General features: G+C 46.2%; 2 protein-coding genes across 3 annotated transcripts in view; both read right to left on the bottom strand.

Annotated features, from left to right (window-relative positions):
* ywhae1 (tyrosine 3-monooxygenase/tryptophan 5-monooxygenase activation protein, epsilon polypeptide 1) overlaps positions 1-6,645 on the bottom strand; it is a gene marked incomplete at its 5' end in the record, with an annotated part of 7,301 nt that extends 656 nt beyond the window's left edge. The window contains 7 exons of one of the 2 annotated variants that reach the window (XM_084467492.1): positions 1-607; positions 2,222-2,358; positions 3,233-3,439; positions 3,741-3,847; positions 4,988-5,187; positions 6,377-6,451; positions 6,534-6,645. The exon at positions 1-607 is cut by the window's left edge and continues 656 nt beyond it. In XM_084467492.1, the coding sequence (XP_084323618.1) occupies positions 555-607; positions 2,222-2,358; positions 3,233-3,439; positions 3,741-3,847; positions 4,988-5,187; positions 6,377-6,451; positions 6,534-6,645 (891 nt within the window). In that variant the 3' untranslated portion in view covers positions 1-554. Of the gene's footprint in view, positions 608-2,221; positions 2,359-3,232; positions 3,440-3,740; positions 3,848-4,987; positions 5,188-6,376 lie in introns of both variants that reach the window. The other variant, XM_084467491.1, reaches the window with a different exon arrangement.
* Positions 6,646-7,292: 647 nt separating this feature from the next.
* On the bottom strand, positions 7,293-12,758 carry crk (v-crk avian sarcoma virus CT10 oncogene homolog). Its single transcript, XM_084467371.1, has 3 exons — positions 12,265-12,758; positions 11,316-11,899; positions 7,293-9,542 (listed from the first exon to the last, which is right to left on the bottom strand). The coding sequence occupies exons 1-3, from the start codon at positions 12,488-12,490 to the stop codon at positions 9,405-9,407; spliced, it is 948 nt and encodes a 315-aa protein (XP_084323497.1). The 5' UTR covers positions 12,491-12,758; the 3' UTR covers positions 7,293-9,404.
* Between the last annotated feature and the right edge of the window lie 446 nt (positions 12,759-13,204).

Below are 13,204 nucleotides of genomic sequence, written 5' to 3'. Positions count from 1 at the left end.
AGTAAAATGATTTGCATTTGACATTTCACTAAAAACAGATAAAACGGCTCCCAAAACTAATAGTCAACATATCAGTAATAAAAGTTAATTTCTGTAATTACATTAAGAAAAAATTCTCAATATATCCAGCAACTGATAAAAATATTGAGGAAAAACCCAAGAGAAAAAAATTCATACAATAATGAAAACATACCATTTGTTAAATTCAGGGACTCTGTCTATATCTTTGCATTTCTCACATTGTATTTACTGTCTCAATTAAGTGGTACTTACTTCAACTGAATTAAAGGGCTAACAAAAATAAAAAAATATGCAAAGAGGAGGAAAATAAGTGGGTCCGCTCCATGTGGGACATGAAGCTACGGAGGGTTGAAGGGACAGGGAGAGAAAGAAATATTCCCAAAGAAATGAGATTAGACAGGGAGGAGGAGAGAGAGGACCGTCACACTCCTCAGGGTCTGGGGAGGAGGCCTGGTTACAGAGGAGGAGGGGAAGGAGTGTGAGGAGGGGCGAGGGATAGGGTCTCAAGTTGTTGGCTGTCGTTGGCATAGTTCTCACTGGGCCTCGTCCTCAACGTCTTGCAATGCCTCTTTGTTCTGTTCTTCTCCTGCAGAGAGAGGGGACATCAACACATCAGCATCCCCACACACGGTGGCACAAGACGGGGCTCCTTCACAACAAACCACTGGCAGTTCACTCACACACCGTTTGGTGTGCTTCCAGCTCAACCCACAGGCCGAGGCGGTGTGACCCCGCCCACCTGCTGCTCCAAGTGTTCAGCAGGTGGCCGTCGTGTGACTCGTCAGAGTCACATAAGTGGGCTTGGAAATCAACCAGCGAGATTCTTCTCCGTAGGATTATAAACACATATGCTCTATTTGTGAGTCAAACTCACGTGTCGACGAATGCTCGACCGGGCTAGATTTGGGGTGAACAATCTGCCTCTTTGCAGATGGCAAAGAGAACTTTTCAGAAGAACCGAAGAGCAAAACCTGTACCTACCGGTGAGTCCTAAGGTCGAAGACAAATGTGCACCACTGATTGACAATACTCAAGTTCTCCAGCCCAGAAAGCTGTCCTTATTGGATGTAGGTTACTCCAATTCCACAACAGTGATTGATATTACACAAATAAATCATTTTGTTTAGGCATTCAACTGGCAGTATCCATGTAACTTAAGCAGACCCAGAGCGACCAACATAAACAACTCGTATCTCTGCTAGTAATAGTGGCAATCTCTAAATATATAACCTCTTCATTACATCAACGGACAACCTTTGTCTAGGTGGTACAGACTCATCTTGAGGAGAAATGAAAACAGCAAGAAATATAACTGTGGGGTTGGGGGGGCAGGTGGCAGGTGAAGGCTCTGGTTAAATAGGAAATCAATTTCCTCCATGACGGTTCATTAGCAAAGATGATGAGCCTGAGCTCTTACACACACAGCTAATCTCTAGCCTTATCTGCACAAGGATGAAATAACTAAACAAATGAAGAGTGGGGGAGAGACGGCAGCGTGGGTGCAGTTAGATCACCAGTCCAGTGAAGAAGAATGCGGCCACACACGCAAAAAGCAAGGCCAAGGTGAGCCACACTAAAAGAACAGTTAACGAGAGAGAGAGAGAGAGAGAGAGAGAGAGAGAGAGAGAGAGAGAGAGAGAGAGAGAGAGAGAGAGAGAGAGAGAGAGAGAGAGAGAGAGAGAGAGAGAGAGAGAGAGAGAGAGAGAGAGAGAGAGAGAGAGAGAGAGAGAGAGAGAGAGAGAGAGAGAGAGACTCAAGAACACGGGGGGTGGTGAGGGAGCAGTAAAGCTTCTAGAAAGAACTGCTGCTTTTCCAAAATGAGGCTTCAGGGATGAAAAGCGAGGAGGAGAGAGGGCTATTCACGGACTCCTTTGGACTGCTTTACAACAGGACACACAAGCCACTGCAAATGCTAGGAACCCTTTTCTTTTGGGGTGGCATTGACTCAGCAGTATCGGTGACGGGGGGAGAAGAGCCCGAGGCTACAGCCCCATCCATCACCTTAATCGGTTTATGTGGAAAACGCCGCTACATTTGACTTTCTTGTTGGGAAAGGATATGTTAAACCGAGAAAGTCTGCAAGTGATTTTTTTTGCATTTATCTGAACACTAAACAATCAGTAACTTAAGGTTTTGGACCCGCCAACACAAATGCCTTCTCAAGACCGATGTGGTTCACATGTCATATCAACAGACTCACCGTCGCCCTGCATGTCTGAAGTCCATAGTGTGAGGTTGTCGCGTAACAACTGCATGATGAGCGTGGAGTCCTTGTAGCTCTCTTCACTCAGCGTGTCCAGCTCTGCGATGGCGTCATCGAACGCAGCCTTCGCCAACCTGCGTGAACAAATAGACATGAGTCACAGCACTGGCTCCAAAGGGCACGTTGTAACATCCTGACCCTGCAGGGCCCTTGGGCCCATCTGTCTACATTGATTATTTATCGTCTTCCTTACCATTAAATTCCGACCAACTGTGAGTCCACCTGAAGAGGCTGAGGCCTCTGTTTCATCCGTCACGCAAACATTTTAATATAAACGCATCAAACAATGCATTTGTGGCAACAAACCCTGATTTAAATGGCTGCATCTTCAACACATTGGTATGTGACTTGACTATGCCAACAAAGGTTAAACCTCCTGGACACCGCTAGTAACTATTACTAACTACTACTAGTATTATCCGCCCCTCTGGTGGAGCTCCAGCCATCACCAGACACAGACTGGTTCATACTATGCATGAAGGTGACCCACCCTGCACACTGCGGTGTAACAGTTCCCATGGAGCTCCATACATTCACACAGGACCCTGCTGGCCGTTGGCCCCATTCAGACGCACGCTGTGGGTGTGGTTTACAGGCCTGTGCTATGGCTGAAGGGTTTGAGCTAGTGCTGCCCACCAGTTCATTTGATTTAAAGGGGGGATACCGCTGCCCTGTGGCTGTCTCTGCTAGCTACAATCTGATTTTCAGATTGGGGGAATGTTTGACTGAGGTTAGCTGGAAAACCAAAACGGCCAAAGCAGGTAACTGTGTTTTACCCATAGAGGGCAATTTGAGTCCATATTTGCATCTTATCCTAGGTTTTAAAAACTAGAGATTTGGACCAAGATCAATCCATAGTCACTGTCATGTAACCCCCCCACATGTGTTCCCATCTAAAACACACAGGGACAGAGGGGAGGCAGGGGGACAGAGGGGCAGAGGGCTCACCTGCAGGCGCGGTCCGGAGAGTTGAGGATCTCGTAGTAGAACACAGAGAAGTTGAGGGCTAGGCCCAGGCGGATGGGGTGCGTGGGCGGCAGCTCCGTCATGGCGATGTCGCTGGCCGCTTTGTACGCCACGAGGCTGTTCTCCGCTGCCTCTTTGCGGTCGTTGCCGGTGGCAAACTCTGCCAGGTACCTGTGGTAGTCCCCCTTCCTGGGGAACAACGCCGTGTTGGTGGTTGAGACAATGAGTTGAGCGGTTCATTAGTTGATCGCTATCCATTTTTACGATTCTTCAAATTGATCATTGATTCAAGGTTGCTTATAGCTTAAAAAATGACATTAGGTTGATTTCAGTATTTCAGAGCGTAATTTTCTTTTTGACAAGAGAAAACACATGATACATAGAACAATACAATTAGGACAACGAAGACCGTTAATGTGGCTGGAACACAATGGACATAATACTTTGTGTGTAACTGGAGCATCCCCGTGGTTTGAAGTTCAACTCTTACATTTTGTAGTAGAAGACTTTGGATTCTCCTGTGGTGGCAGCAGGAATAAGGTGCTTGTCCAGTACATCCAGAATTTCGTTACAGATAGACTTCAGCTCGTCCTCAACCTGCCATCACAAATACACACACACTGAATATCAGTCACTGAAATGCACTTGGAATAACGCACTTAACTCGCTGTCAAAACACCTGCCAACAATTGAACAACAAACCAGATGTGTGGTTTTGGAGTGTCTGTGAGCAATGTCAGAGCATGGTCCCCGAGACACACGGCGTGGAGAGAAGCAGGTCTTACAGCACATTACAAATCTCTGAATGACATTAGCTCATTGACTGCAGTCCAATGGCCTCTCCCATCAGTCTGACACTCAGCCGCCTCTCCCACAATGATAGGCAGCTCTTATTTCCAGAGAGAGCTGGCCAACTATGACTCACATAGCTGTCTGGGGCTGCTATTGAACGCAAGTAACATCATGAGTTTCAAACGAAGCTTGTATAGCAGCGTTATCCAGTTATCCAGCTCATTTATATTATCTTGAAGGCAAGACTAATTACAACACAGCACAGTAATTATGGGATGCAATGAAGACCATCTTTGGTATTTCCTGGCGACCATTGTCCAATAGACATTGCAGTGTTTCCCACAGACCAGGTAGCAATGTGTGGTGCCCCCCTGCAGGGTTGGCACCTTTTGGTTTTTGGCCGGAGTGAGACTCAGTAGAATCTCATAATGCTTACATTATAACAGGGTCCGCGGGTGGAATTGTTGACGGGGGCGGGGTAGTTGGATTGCGGGCGGATGGGATTGTTGTGTTGGATTGCGGGCGGACGGGATTGTTAACGGGGGGAAGGAGGGGGGGGAAGGTTGGTAAAAGTGGAATCAATTTGTGGCGCTCGTTGTTGAATCTGTGGCCCTGCGCCACACATTCGTCTATGTATGGGAAACACTGCATTGTACACCTGGACTCGTAACAAGTGAGAGACTTAAATGAATCACTTGAGATAAAACTATACAAATACCGTGCATAGATTATCACAAAAAGGGTTCCTATTAGGTTATAACTTAACTTTTTAACTGTAATAAAACACTGGGTCAAGATATTAGAAAAGACAATATTTTTCTTGAAGCCATCTCTACTCATGACAGTTACATCAACGTAGCATTGAGCGCATGGAAGACAGACAGCACTAATAGCTATGGTTAGCATGTCATCAACGACACACGCACACACACACACACACGTTACCGTTTTCCTGTACTCTCTGATCATCTTAAGTTTGTCTTCGCTGCCCTTGCTCTCCTCCCTCTGTTCGATGCTGCTGATTATCCTCCAGGACGCTCGCCGTGCTCCGATCACGTTCTTGTACGCCACCGATAGCAGGTTCCTCTCCTCCACCGTCAGCTCCACGTCCATCCCCGCCACCAGCTTCATGGACTCCACCATCTCTGCGGGGACAACACGTGTTTCAACTTCATGCAGTTGTACAGAAACATGTGAAATATCTGAAGTGCAATAGACAGGGGTCAGAAACGAGAAAGCCACCAAACAAAAGGAGGTCAATGGTGGCTAAAAAAAGACTCAAGTAACGGTACCGTTTTATAAGATTTGAATTGCTTGTGAACGTGAACCGGTGCCGGGCCTCACCCAGAGGCACATGTATAACAAAAGGTTCGATCACATGTTGAAAGAGCACATATCTGGGCTGCCCACATTTTCAGAGAGGTTGTTTACTACTGGTGTGTAAAAACGACAATGGTGACAATTAAAATGTATTAATACAATACCAAAACTACGTCTCCCCAATGCTGTGACTCTGAGGTAATTGCACATTATTCAAGCATGTGCAACATATTTAAGTATGCCTATTGTGCATAGTAATCGTAAGCACGTCACCCATGCATCGCCATAAATACACCCTGGGGGGCAAACCCCACCAATGACTCATAGGCACTATCAGACACCGTTACCGGGCAACACGCCCTGTAACAGTAGTAACCGTCCATCTAAAAACAGCCCGGCGAGGCCCCCGCTGGCACCGCGGTGTGGCGGTACTGGACCGGCCCCAGAGGAGGGTCGTTCTCCCGGGCTGGTCCGTGTGTGTGGGCTGTAGGGGAACACCCTAGTGAACAGCTGCCCTCCCTCCACCCAGGCTGCTAATCAGCTAACAGCGGCTCATCTCATTAATAACGCCACAATGCGACATTTACATTTGTTTAATGTCGGCGTGAGCTTGACATCATATAAGCTATATACTGACTCTGCCGCAAGCTTATATTAAAGTGCCGACCGGTGGGTCAAAAGCACTAAGTTAGTCGGGCCAGCCTGGTGCGGGGAGCGAGAGTCTGACAGCTCACCCACCGTCCGCCATTTTGTGTTAGCCGCTAACGTTAGCCGGTGTCGATACATGAGAATCGATCTACGACGACCATCAAATCACATCAAAGGTGTCATTGGTGCAGCACGCGAATCACACTTCGGACCGTTGTCGAACCGCGTCCACCAGCGGGGTGGCTGAACACCGCTCGCCCGTCGACTATGTCCGACAGTCGGTTAGCATAGCATGTTGCTATCCGGAGCTAACACCGCACTCCCCAGGTCGAAGCCGTCCCCCCGCAGAGCCTCCCGGCGCCTTACCGTCGTACCGCTCCGCCTGCTCGGCCAGCTTAGCCTGGTACACCAAGTCCTCCCGGTCACCCATGGTGTTAGGATCTGTAGGTGGTAGAGCGAGCTTTTAAATCGGACAAATGTTGAAAAAGCACGTCGGTATGACTTGTCAGCGGTTCCTAGAAACCAATGGTTGGTAGAGAGTCGTTCCGCCCCACCGGCAGCACTGGGATGGAGTGAAGATGGCGCCCTGTTCCATCCGGGCACTGGGATGGAGCGAAGATGGCGCCCTGTTCCATCCGGGCACTGGGATGGAGCGAAGATGGCGCCCTGTTCCACCCGGGCAATGGGATGGAGTGAAGATGGCGCTTTGGTCCGCCCATCTACTGCACACTGGGATGGAGCAAAGATGGCGCCCTGTTCCACCCGGGCACTGCTGCACACGCACATGAATCCCCACAACCACGCCTTCCACATGCAACACCGAGCTGAATGAATGTGTGGTGAGCCCCTGATGATGTGAAATACATACATATATATATATATATATATGTGTATATATATATATATGTGTATATATATATATATATATATATATGTATATATATATATATGTGTGTATATATATATATATATATATATATGTATATATGTATGTATATATATATATATACACATATATATATATATATATTCCCTGTAAATAAACGTGAAATGAAACGGTGCAGTGATTAACCCCAAGACACCACAACAAATGGAATAGTGGAAATTGTGTAAATGCCAAACAGCAATGTCCTAACTAAAAGCATTCAGCAGAAATACGTCCATAGTTCAACCATCTGCACTTTAATAAAATAAGCTATAGTAGACAATCTTTTCACCATGATTCGATTTTATTTGCAATCATGTATTAACATATTACATGCTACACAAAATAAATTGTAATTTTAATTGTTTTGAAAGAATATAGTGTTATAATAAAATGGCACGTTTTGATACTAACACAATTTCGTCTGCTTCATCTGCCGCCCATCCACACATGAAAGGAAATTAATGAATGCAGGATTACTACAACACTTAAAATGATGTTTGTAAGCACTTGGCATGTAAATAGTGAATTAAACCTGATAGCGGTGGCTACACTGATAAAACGGATCATTCATTCAAACAAAAAAGGATAGTTTCCAATAACTGGATGCATTTTTGGCTTCCAATGATCCACTTGTCTCTACCGGCTGGGACGTTAAATGGTTCAAGGAAGGAAAAGGCTGATGTTAAAACAGGACGAACTGGAAGGCTTCTTAAAATCCATCCAAATGTATCCAACCATCAATGCTGCAATTGATCATGAAGTAATTACCAGTAAATGACCCCCTGTAGTAAATACAAAACTGAAAGTCGTCAAGTGCGTTCCGTTTAAAATTCTATTTCATCTTCATCTGCACATTTTCTGGCAACTTTATAGTTCCCAGAACTCGCGTTTCCCTTAATGCAATAGCGCCATCTACTGGTATGATCCCTACACATGTCGAAAGATCTACCTTAAGCATAAAACCTGGTTTACTTCAACAAAGGTAACACAGTCCAACCCCTGGATAATGAGAGGGATTTACAGTTACCCCAAAACAATAATTTACCATTATATCTAAATGGCACCTTGTCATTAATTATCTGAAGAGAAAATACCAGTCAAAAAGGAGAGATCATTTTTTTAAATCAACGTTTTGTTTGAGTATCACAAGTGGATGAGTTGTAAAATGTATGGAGCATGAGAACAGAGTAGTGAGGCTAGGATGGAGGCACTGAAGTCACTAAAAGGGACAATGTGGTTCCAGATGGCACGAGAACAAATGGGAATAAAATTAAAATGAAGAGAAATATCATGTGAATAGATCTAAACATTGTGTATGAGTGTATTCCACTTCTGCTACGGTATATTGACTTAAGGGAAAATCTAATATGCATACTTACTACCAATGAGGAGATGGTAATAACTAAGTAGTGGACCACCTACAGTCAATTCAACAGCTATTAAAATGCACACGAGAGACATACAGTCTGGATACAGGGGTAGGAATGGGGCCTCCATTTATCCGCTGAGCGCAAGCTTCAACTCTTCCCTTGTCACCATGCAGTAGTGGACCCCTCGAACTGTGTCCCGTCTCTGAACACTGGGCCCGAGTGCTCAGACCTCAAGAAGAAACCTGATAGAATAGTCACTTGTTTGCCATGTAATGGAAATCCCATACTATTCCATTTCAGCAGAAATGAGAGCGTTATTTTCTCTCCCTCCTTATAAACAGACTACTTGGTCCTTCAAGAGAGACTAGGTGGTTGTGCAGAGAGAGAGAGAGAGAGAGAGAGAGAGAGAGAGAGAGAGAGAGAGAGAGTAGTGTCTTCATCCAACCTGACCCAACCAAGCATAAAACAGACGACACATGATCAGTGCTGGGTTCTCTAGTCTGTGAATATGTGCCTTACAAAGCAAAAGACAAAAACAGTATAGATAGACAGCTTCATGCCCAGGGGGAGAGGGGAGTGGGTGGGTCCGTTCACTCAGTGAGGTCAATCTTCATCTTCAGCATCATCTCCCAGTGAATCAGAACCAACACTAGTGCCAGCCGGGCCCCTGCTGCCATGCCTCTTGTAAGCACAGCCTCATATTATTTCCGTGTAAACACTAGTTGTGTGGCTTGGCCTCAGAGTCCTGCAGCAATCAAAAGGATATGGAGAGGATGGCCCAAATTCAAACTCTTCTGGAAGAAAGGAAGACATCATTTTCGGTGGCGATGCAAGTGTTTTTAAGGAGAGGGGTCAGTTGGCGATATATATATTTTTAAAGAGTATGAGGGTTCAACTGATGGAGAGTTAGTCAGACAGTCTTAATAGTTTACCAAGTTCCACAATTCTTGGATCCATTATGTAGTGGGTGGTGGCATAGAGGTGTTGGTTTACAAGGTGGTGCATAGGATTGAAGACTGACTCTGTAGTACTAGTGTCCAGGGGAGAGACAGTTATGGGTGTGGAGGGGGGGTTCTTGAATGGGGGAGGGGAGTTTTCAGCTGAGCTCCTCCTCTGGGTTGTGCTGGTCCAGCAGTTTGACATGTGTGAAGGGGAAGTGGCCTCGCTTGCCTTTACACTCGCCCTCCCATTGCCCGTTGACATTGATCTTGGTCACCGTCACCTTGTCGCCAACCTGTGAGGAAGAGAGAGAGGTCTGTGGTCTACAGTCACACTCAATCACAATGGAAATCCCATTTTGGGCTCCCAAATCAATTAGGTTTTAATACACTGAAATATACTACCATGCAGCTGGGGTGTCTTATTTTAACATAGAGAGTAGCATTTCTAATTACAAAATGAAAGCATTGAGAACGACCATGCTTGATGAACAGGGTCACTGAAGACTGGATCAGGAGTGGGGGCAGACAGCCTGCCTGCCACAGTCTGCACCAGTTTGATGGTGAAGATTCACCTCAGTTACGGTGGGTAGGGGAACTGCTTGGTAACATTACATCATGCAGAGCGCATCTCATACCCGTAATATGACCAGTACAATTACTAATTGGGTCCATGCAAAAGTGTGTTATCCCTTGTAGGCTAGACATGTTATTGATGCTATAAAGAAAACTTAAAATAAAACTTTTTTTTTTGCCACCCTTTGTTGAATGGGTAAAAAAATACAACCCCTCTCACTTTCTGCCAGTATGTGCCAGATGTGAAGTGTATTGTGATCAACAGCACTCGTGTTAGATGACCAGTGTGAATTTGGATGTCATGAATCAGAACACAGAACAACGTTGATCATATTACTTGATAACAAGGATTAAAACCTGCTTTATTCAAGTAATACTTGAATAACTTGAAAAAAAAAAAATATATAGTATTTTCATTTTGTTTTGTTTAATACTGCTTTGGCTATGTGCACCAATTGTGAAACGGCTATCCATCTATATAACAATACTACTGACTGTAGCCATTGTATTGTAAAAATTAGTAATCCAAGTGTGCCTGTGCTACTGCATAAGCTATTTAGTTGTTCTATATTGTTGTATTAAGATATCCGGCTGTTTGAACACCAAATTGCCATACTAGGCAGACTAGTAGCAGACTTTGTATTATAAAAAGCCGAGCGGGAAGCCTTTGTGGTAATCTAAAAGGAGATATCCTACAGCTTTTCTGAAACGACTAACCCTAACCCTGAAACGACAGACAAGACAAGGAAATGCAAGCTAATTATTAACTGCCCAAAGAGCGTCTTGCTGAGTCATTCAAGCTGCCTACTTATTTTCTCTGGCTGTTGGCTTATGCCAAAGAATTGCCAGAGCAGGTGAGAGGAGGTGTGGGCCCTCATGCCATTCATTCACCCCAAAATAAAAGCATTAAAACAACTTCCATCAACTCTGAAAAGAAGGCTCCTCAATTGAAGAATCATTGGTTGTTGGGTCGACCTATCCTAGTTCGGCAGAATCAATGTCGAGTTTAAAGGGCTATACAAATAAACTTTGATTTCAATTGAAATGCGGTGGGCTCCAGTGAATAAGCCAGCCTCAGCTGGTCCGACCCGGGGCCAGGCACTGCCCTCCCCGCGCCAACGCCTCCTCAGAGCGCTGGCACTTCAGCTCTCAGGCTTCAGAGACTTCTAGAGGAAATGGCCCTGTTCCCAAACATAAAACTATTTCCTTCCCCAGAACCACCCGCTCCATGGAACATCGCCCCCCCCCCGCCCCCATGCGTGTCCAGGTGGGGGGGGGGGCAAACAGAGAGGACGTTATCTTCACACTAAATCTAAGACTCCTAATCTTTCATTTCAGCTCCTGTCTATCAAATAGGAAGATACCAGCGCCACCATTTCAACTATTTGTTCCATGGCAGCCCAGTCACAGGGGAAATGGCTTTCCAAGGGTAAAGGGAGGAATGCTTTGTTAGAGAGATCGTGCTTTGATATCAAATGCTAATCCATAGTTACCTCCAGAGCCAGGGCCGTCTTGTCATAGGCGTTGGGTACTCTCTTCTGTATGGCTCTGGCTAGCACAGGTCCATTCTGGAGGTTTGGGAGAGGGGTGGGCTGGGCGTACTGACTGGGGTCCCCCAGAAGGGGAGCTCCGGTCTGGGCCGTAGACCCGTCACAGTTCCCTAGCGGTGGCGGAGCTCCCGGTACGCCCGGTCCACCCAAAGCACTGGGAGATGACGGTCTATACTTTTCCACATAGGGCACGGGTATCATCCCGGCACGGCATTCGGAATTCTGGGCGTTCCACCACTGCTCCTCCGGCTTCTCCAGGACACGCAGGATATCGCCCCTCCGGAACGGGAGATCCTCCTCATCGTTCCCGGGAAAGTCGAACAGGGCGCGGACAAACTCGTCTTCAAGCCGCGGGGGGGGCCCTCCTCCATGGCCTGTTTTGGTGCTAATAAAGGAGGTGTGTTTGGACTTATTGATGGGCTCTATCAAGGTAGTGGTGTCCAAATAATGGATCTTATAGAACTCCAGCAGAGCAGGGAGAGCCTCAAACTCCTGGTCGCCAATACGGAACCTCGGAGGGGCCAAACCTGGGAAGGGACATGGACAAGAAACAGGGTAAAAAAAAAAAATGCAGATATGTGGAAGAAATGAAGCCGACCTAACGCCCCCATTGTGGATGTGATGTACACTGAGACAAGTGCAGTGGGCGGAGGCTTTTTTGCGACTTCTGAATCAACGTTGGTGTTTTTATTTTATCACTACGGATGTGATCCAATGCCCACATGGAACATCCCTACACGTAAGATACACATATATCCTAGTATAATGAGGTGTATAATAAAGACGTTGTTCCGTATAAAGATGCAGCGGGTCATTGCAGGGCGGTCACATCCAGTCGGACACTGGTTTTGAATGGATGAATTCAGCCAGACCCCAGATGTTATCTTCTCACCTGCATTGCCGGATTGTCTTTGATTGTTGCTGATGCTGTTGATGATGTAATGCGAGACTTTGGAGTTCTCCGACACGGAGAGCACGTAGTCCCCCGGGCTGGTGATGGAGTCCCGGACCAGGAACACGCCGTGCCTCTGGCCCTGCAGTAGCGACACCGCCTCCTGTCGGCTCAGACGGCCCCAGTACCAGCTACCGCGGTCCTCCGCGTCGAAGTGACCGGCCATGCTCCTCACTCGAGAGCCGAGGCTTCACGGGCCTTCCCCGTACCCACCAGCAAGGCTTCAACTCATACAGAACTTTAGCGCCTGGAAGCCGTCTGTTGAGCAGGCGGCATCCGCGACCAGCCCGCGGTCATCAGTCACCAACACACCGGTGGGGTCGTATCCGGTTGAACCCTTCGCGTTTCAGTATCAACCCCAGAGCACCGATATGGTGCTGTGTTTTGGCAATTCAATTTAAGCTACAATCGAGCGACTGATGACAACTAACTTCAAAAACTGAAATGGCGGATAAGGGGAAACAAAAAGACCCTACTCACCGGATGTGACGTGTGAATATTCACAACCATGGCGGTGACGAGCCGCCATGTTAGTGAGGTCCAGACGATACACACATCTGTTTCATTCCTTCATTTAATGTACGAATAATGTTGATATTTAAAAAAATATATGACTTAAAAACTTTAAATATATCCTTTCAACGGTCATTTATTTAATAACCATGACGTTTTTATTTGAAGAATGGTCGTGGCCGCTAGATGTCAGTCGCATACTATTCAGTAGCAGCCAATGCATTATATCAGACAGTACAGCTTAACCTTGGTAGGCCACAGAGACGTCATGACCTATTAAAGTCTTTCAAGGTGATGACAATGGTGGCTCACAACATGTGAATTGCTATTGAGCCGTTACCATATAGCAATGAGTAGGGTCTACCTA

This window comes from Micromesistius poutassou (genome assembly GCF_964030765.1).
Source record: "Micromesistius poutassou genome assembly, chromosome: 4".
Classification (NCBI taxonomy): Eukaryota; Metazoa; Chordata; class Actinopteri; order Gadiformes; family Gadidae; genus Micromesistius; species Micromesistius poutassou.
The sequence above is the reverse complement of the archived record's forward strand: the minus strand, read 5'-3'. Positions and strand labels throughout refer to the sequence as shown.

What these genes read in the sequence shown, in the direction of transcription:
- crk (XM_084467371.1), bottom strand. Translation starts at nt 12,490, where the DNA reads ATGGCCGGTCACTTCGACGCGGAGGACCGCGGTAGCTGGTACTGGGGC. An exon ending in AAGACAATCCGGCAATGCAG is followed by an intron (nt 11,900 to 12,264) that starts GTGAGAAGATAA and finishes GTCCCTTCCCAG; the next exon opens with GTTTGGCCCCTCCGAGGTTC. An exon ending in AGACGGCCCTGGCTCTGGAG is followed by an intron (nt 9,543 to 11,315) that starts GTAACTATGGAT and finishes TCTTCCTCACAG; the next exon opens with GTTGGCGACAAGGTGACGGT.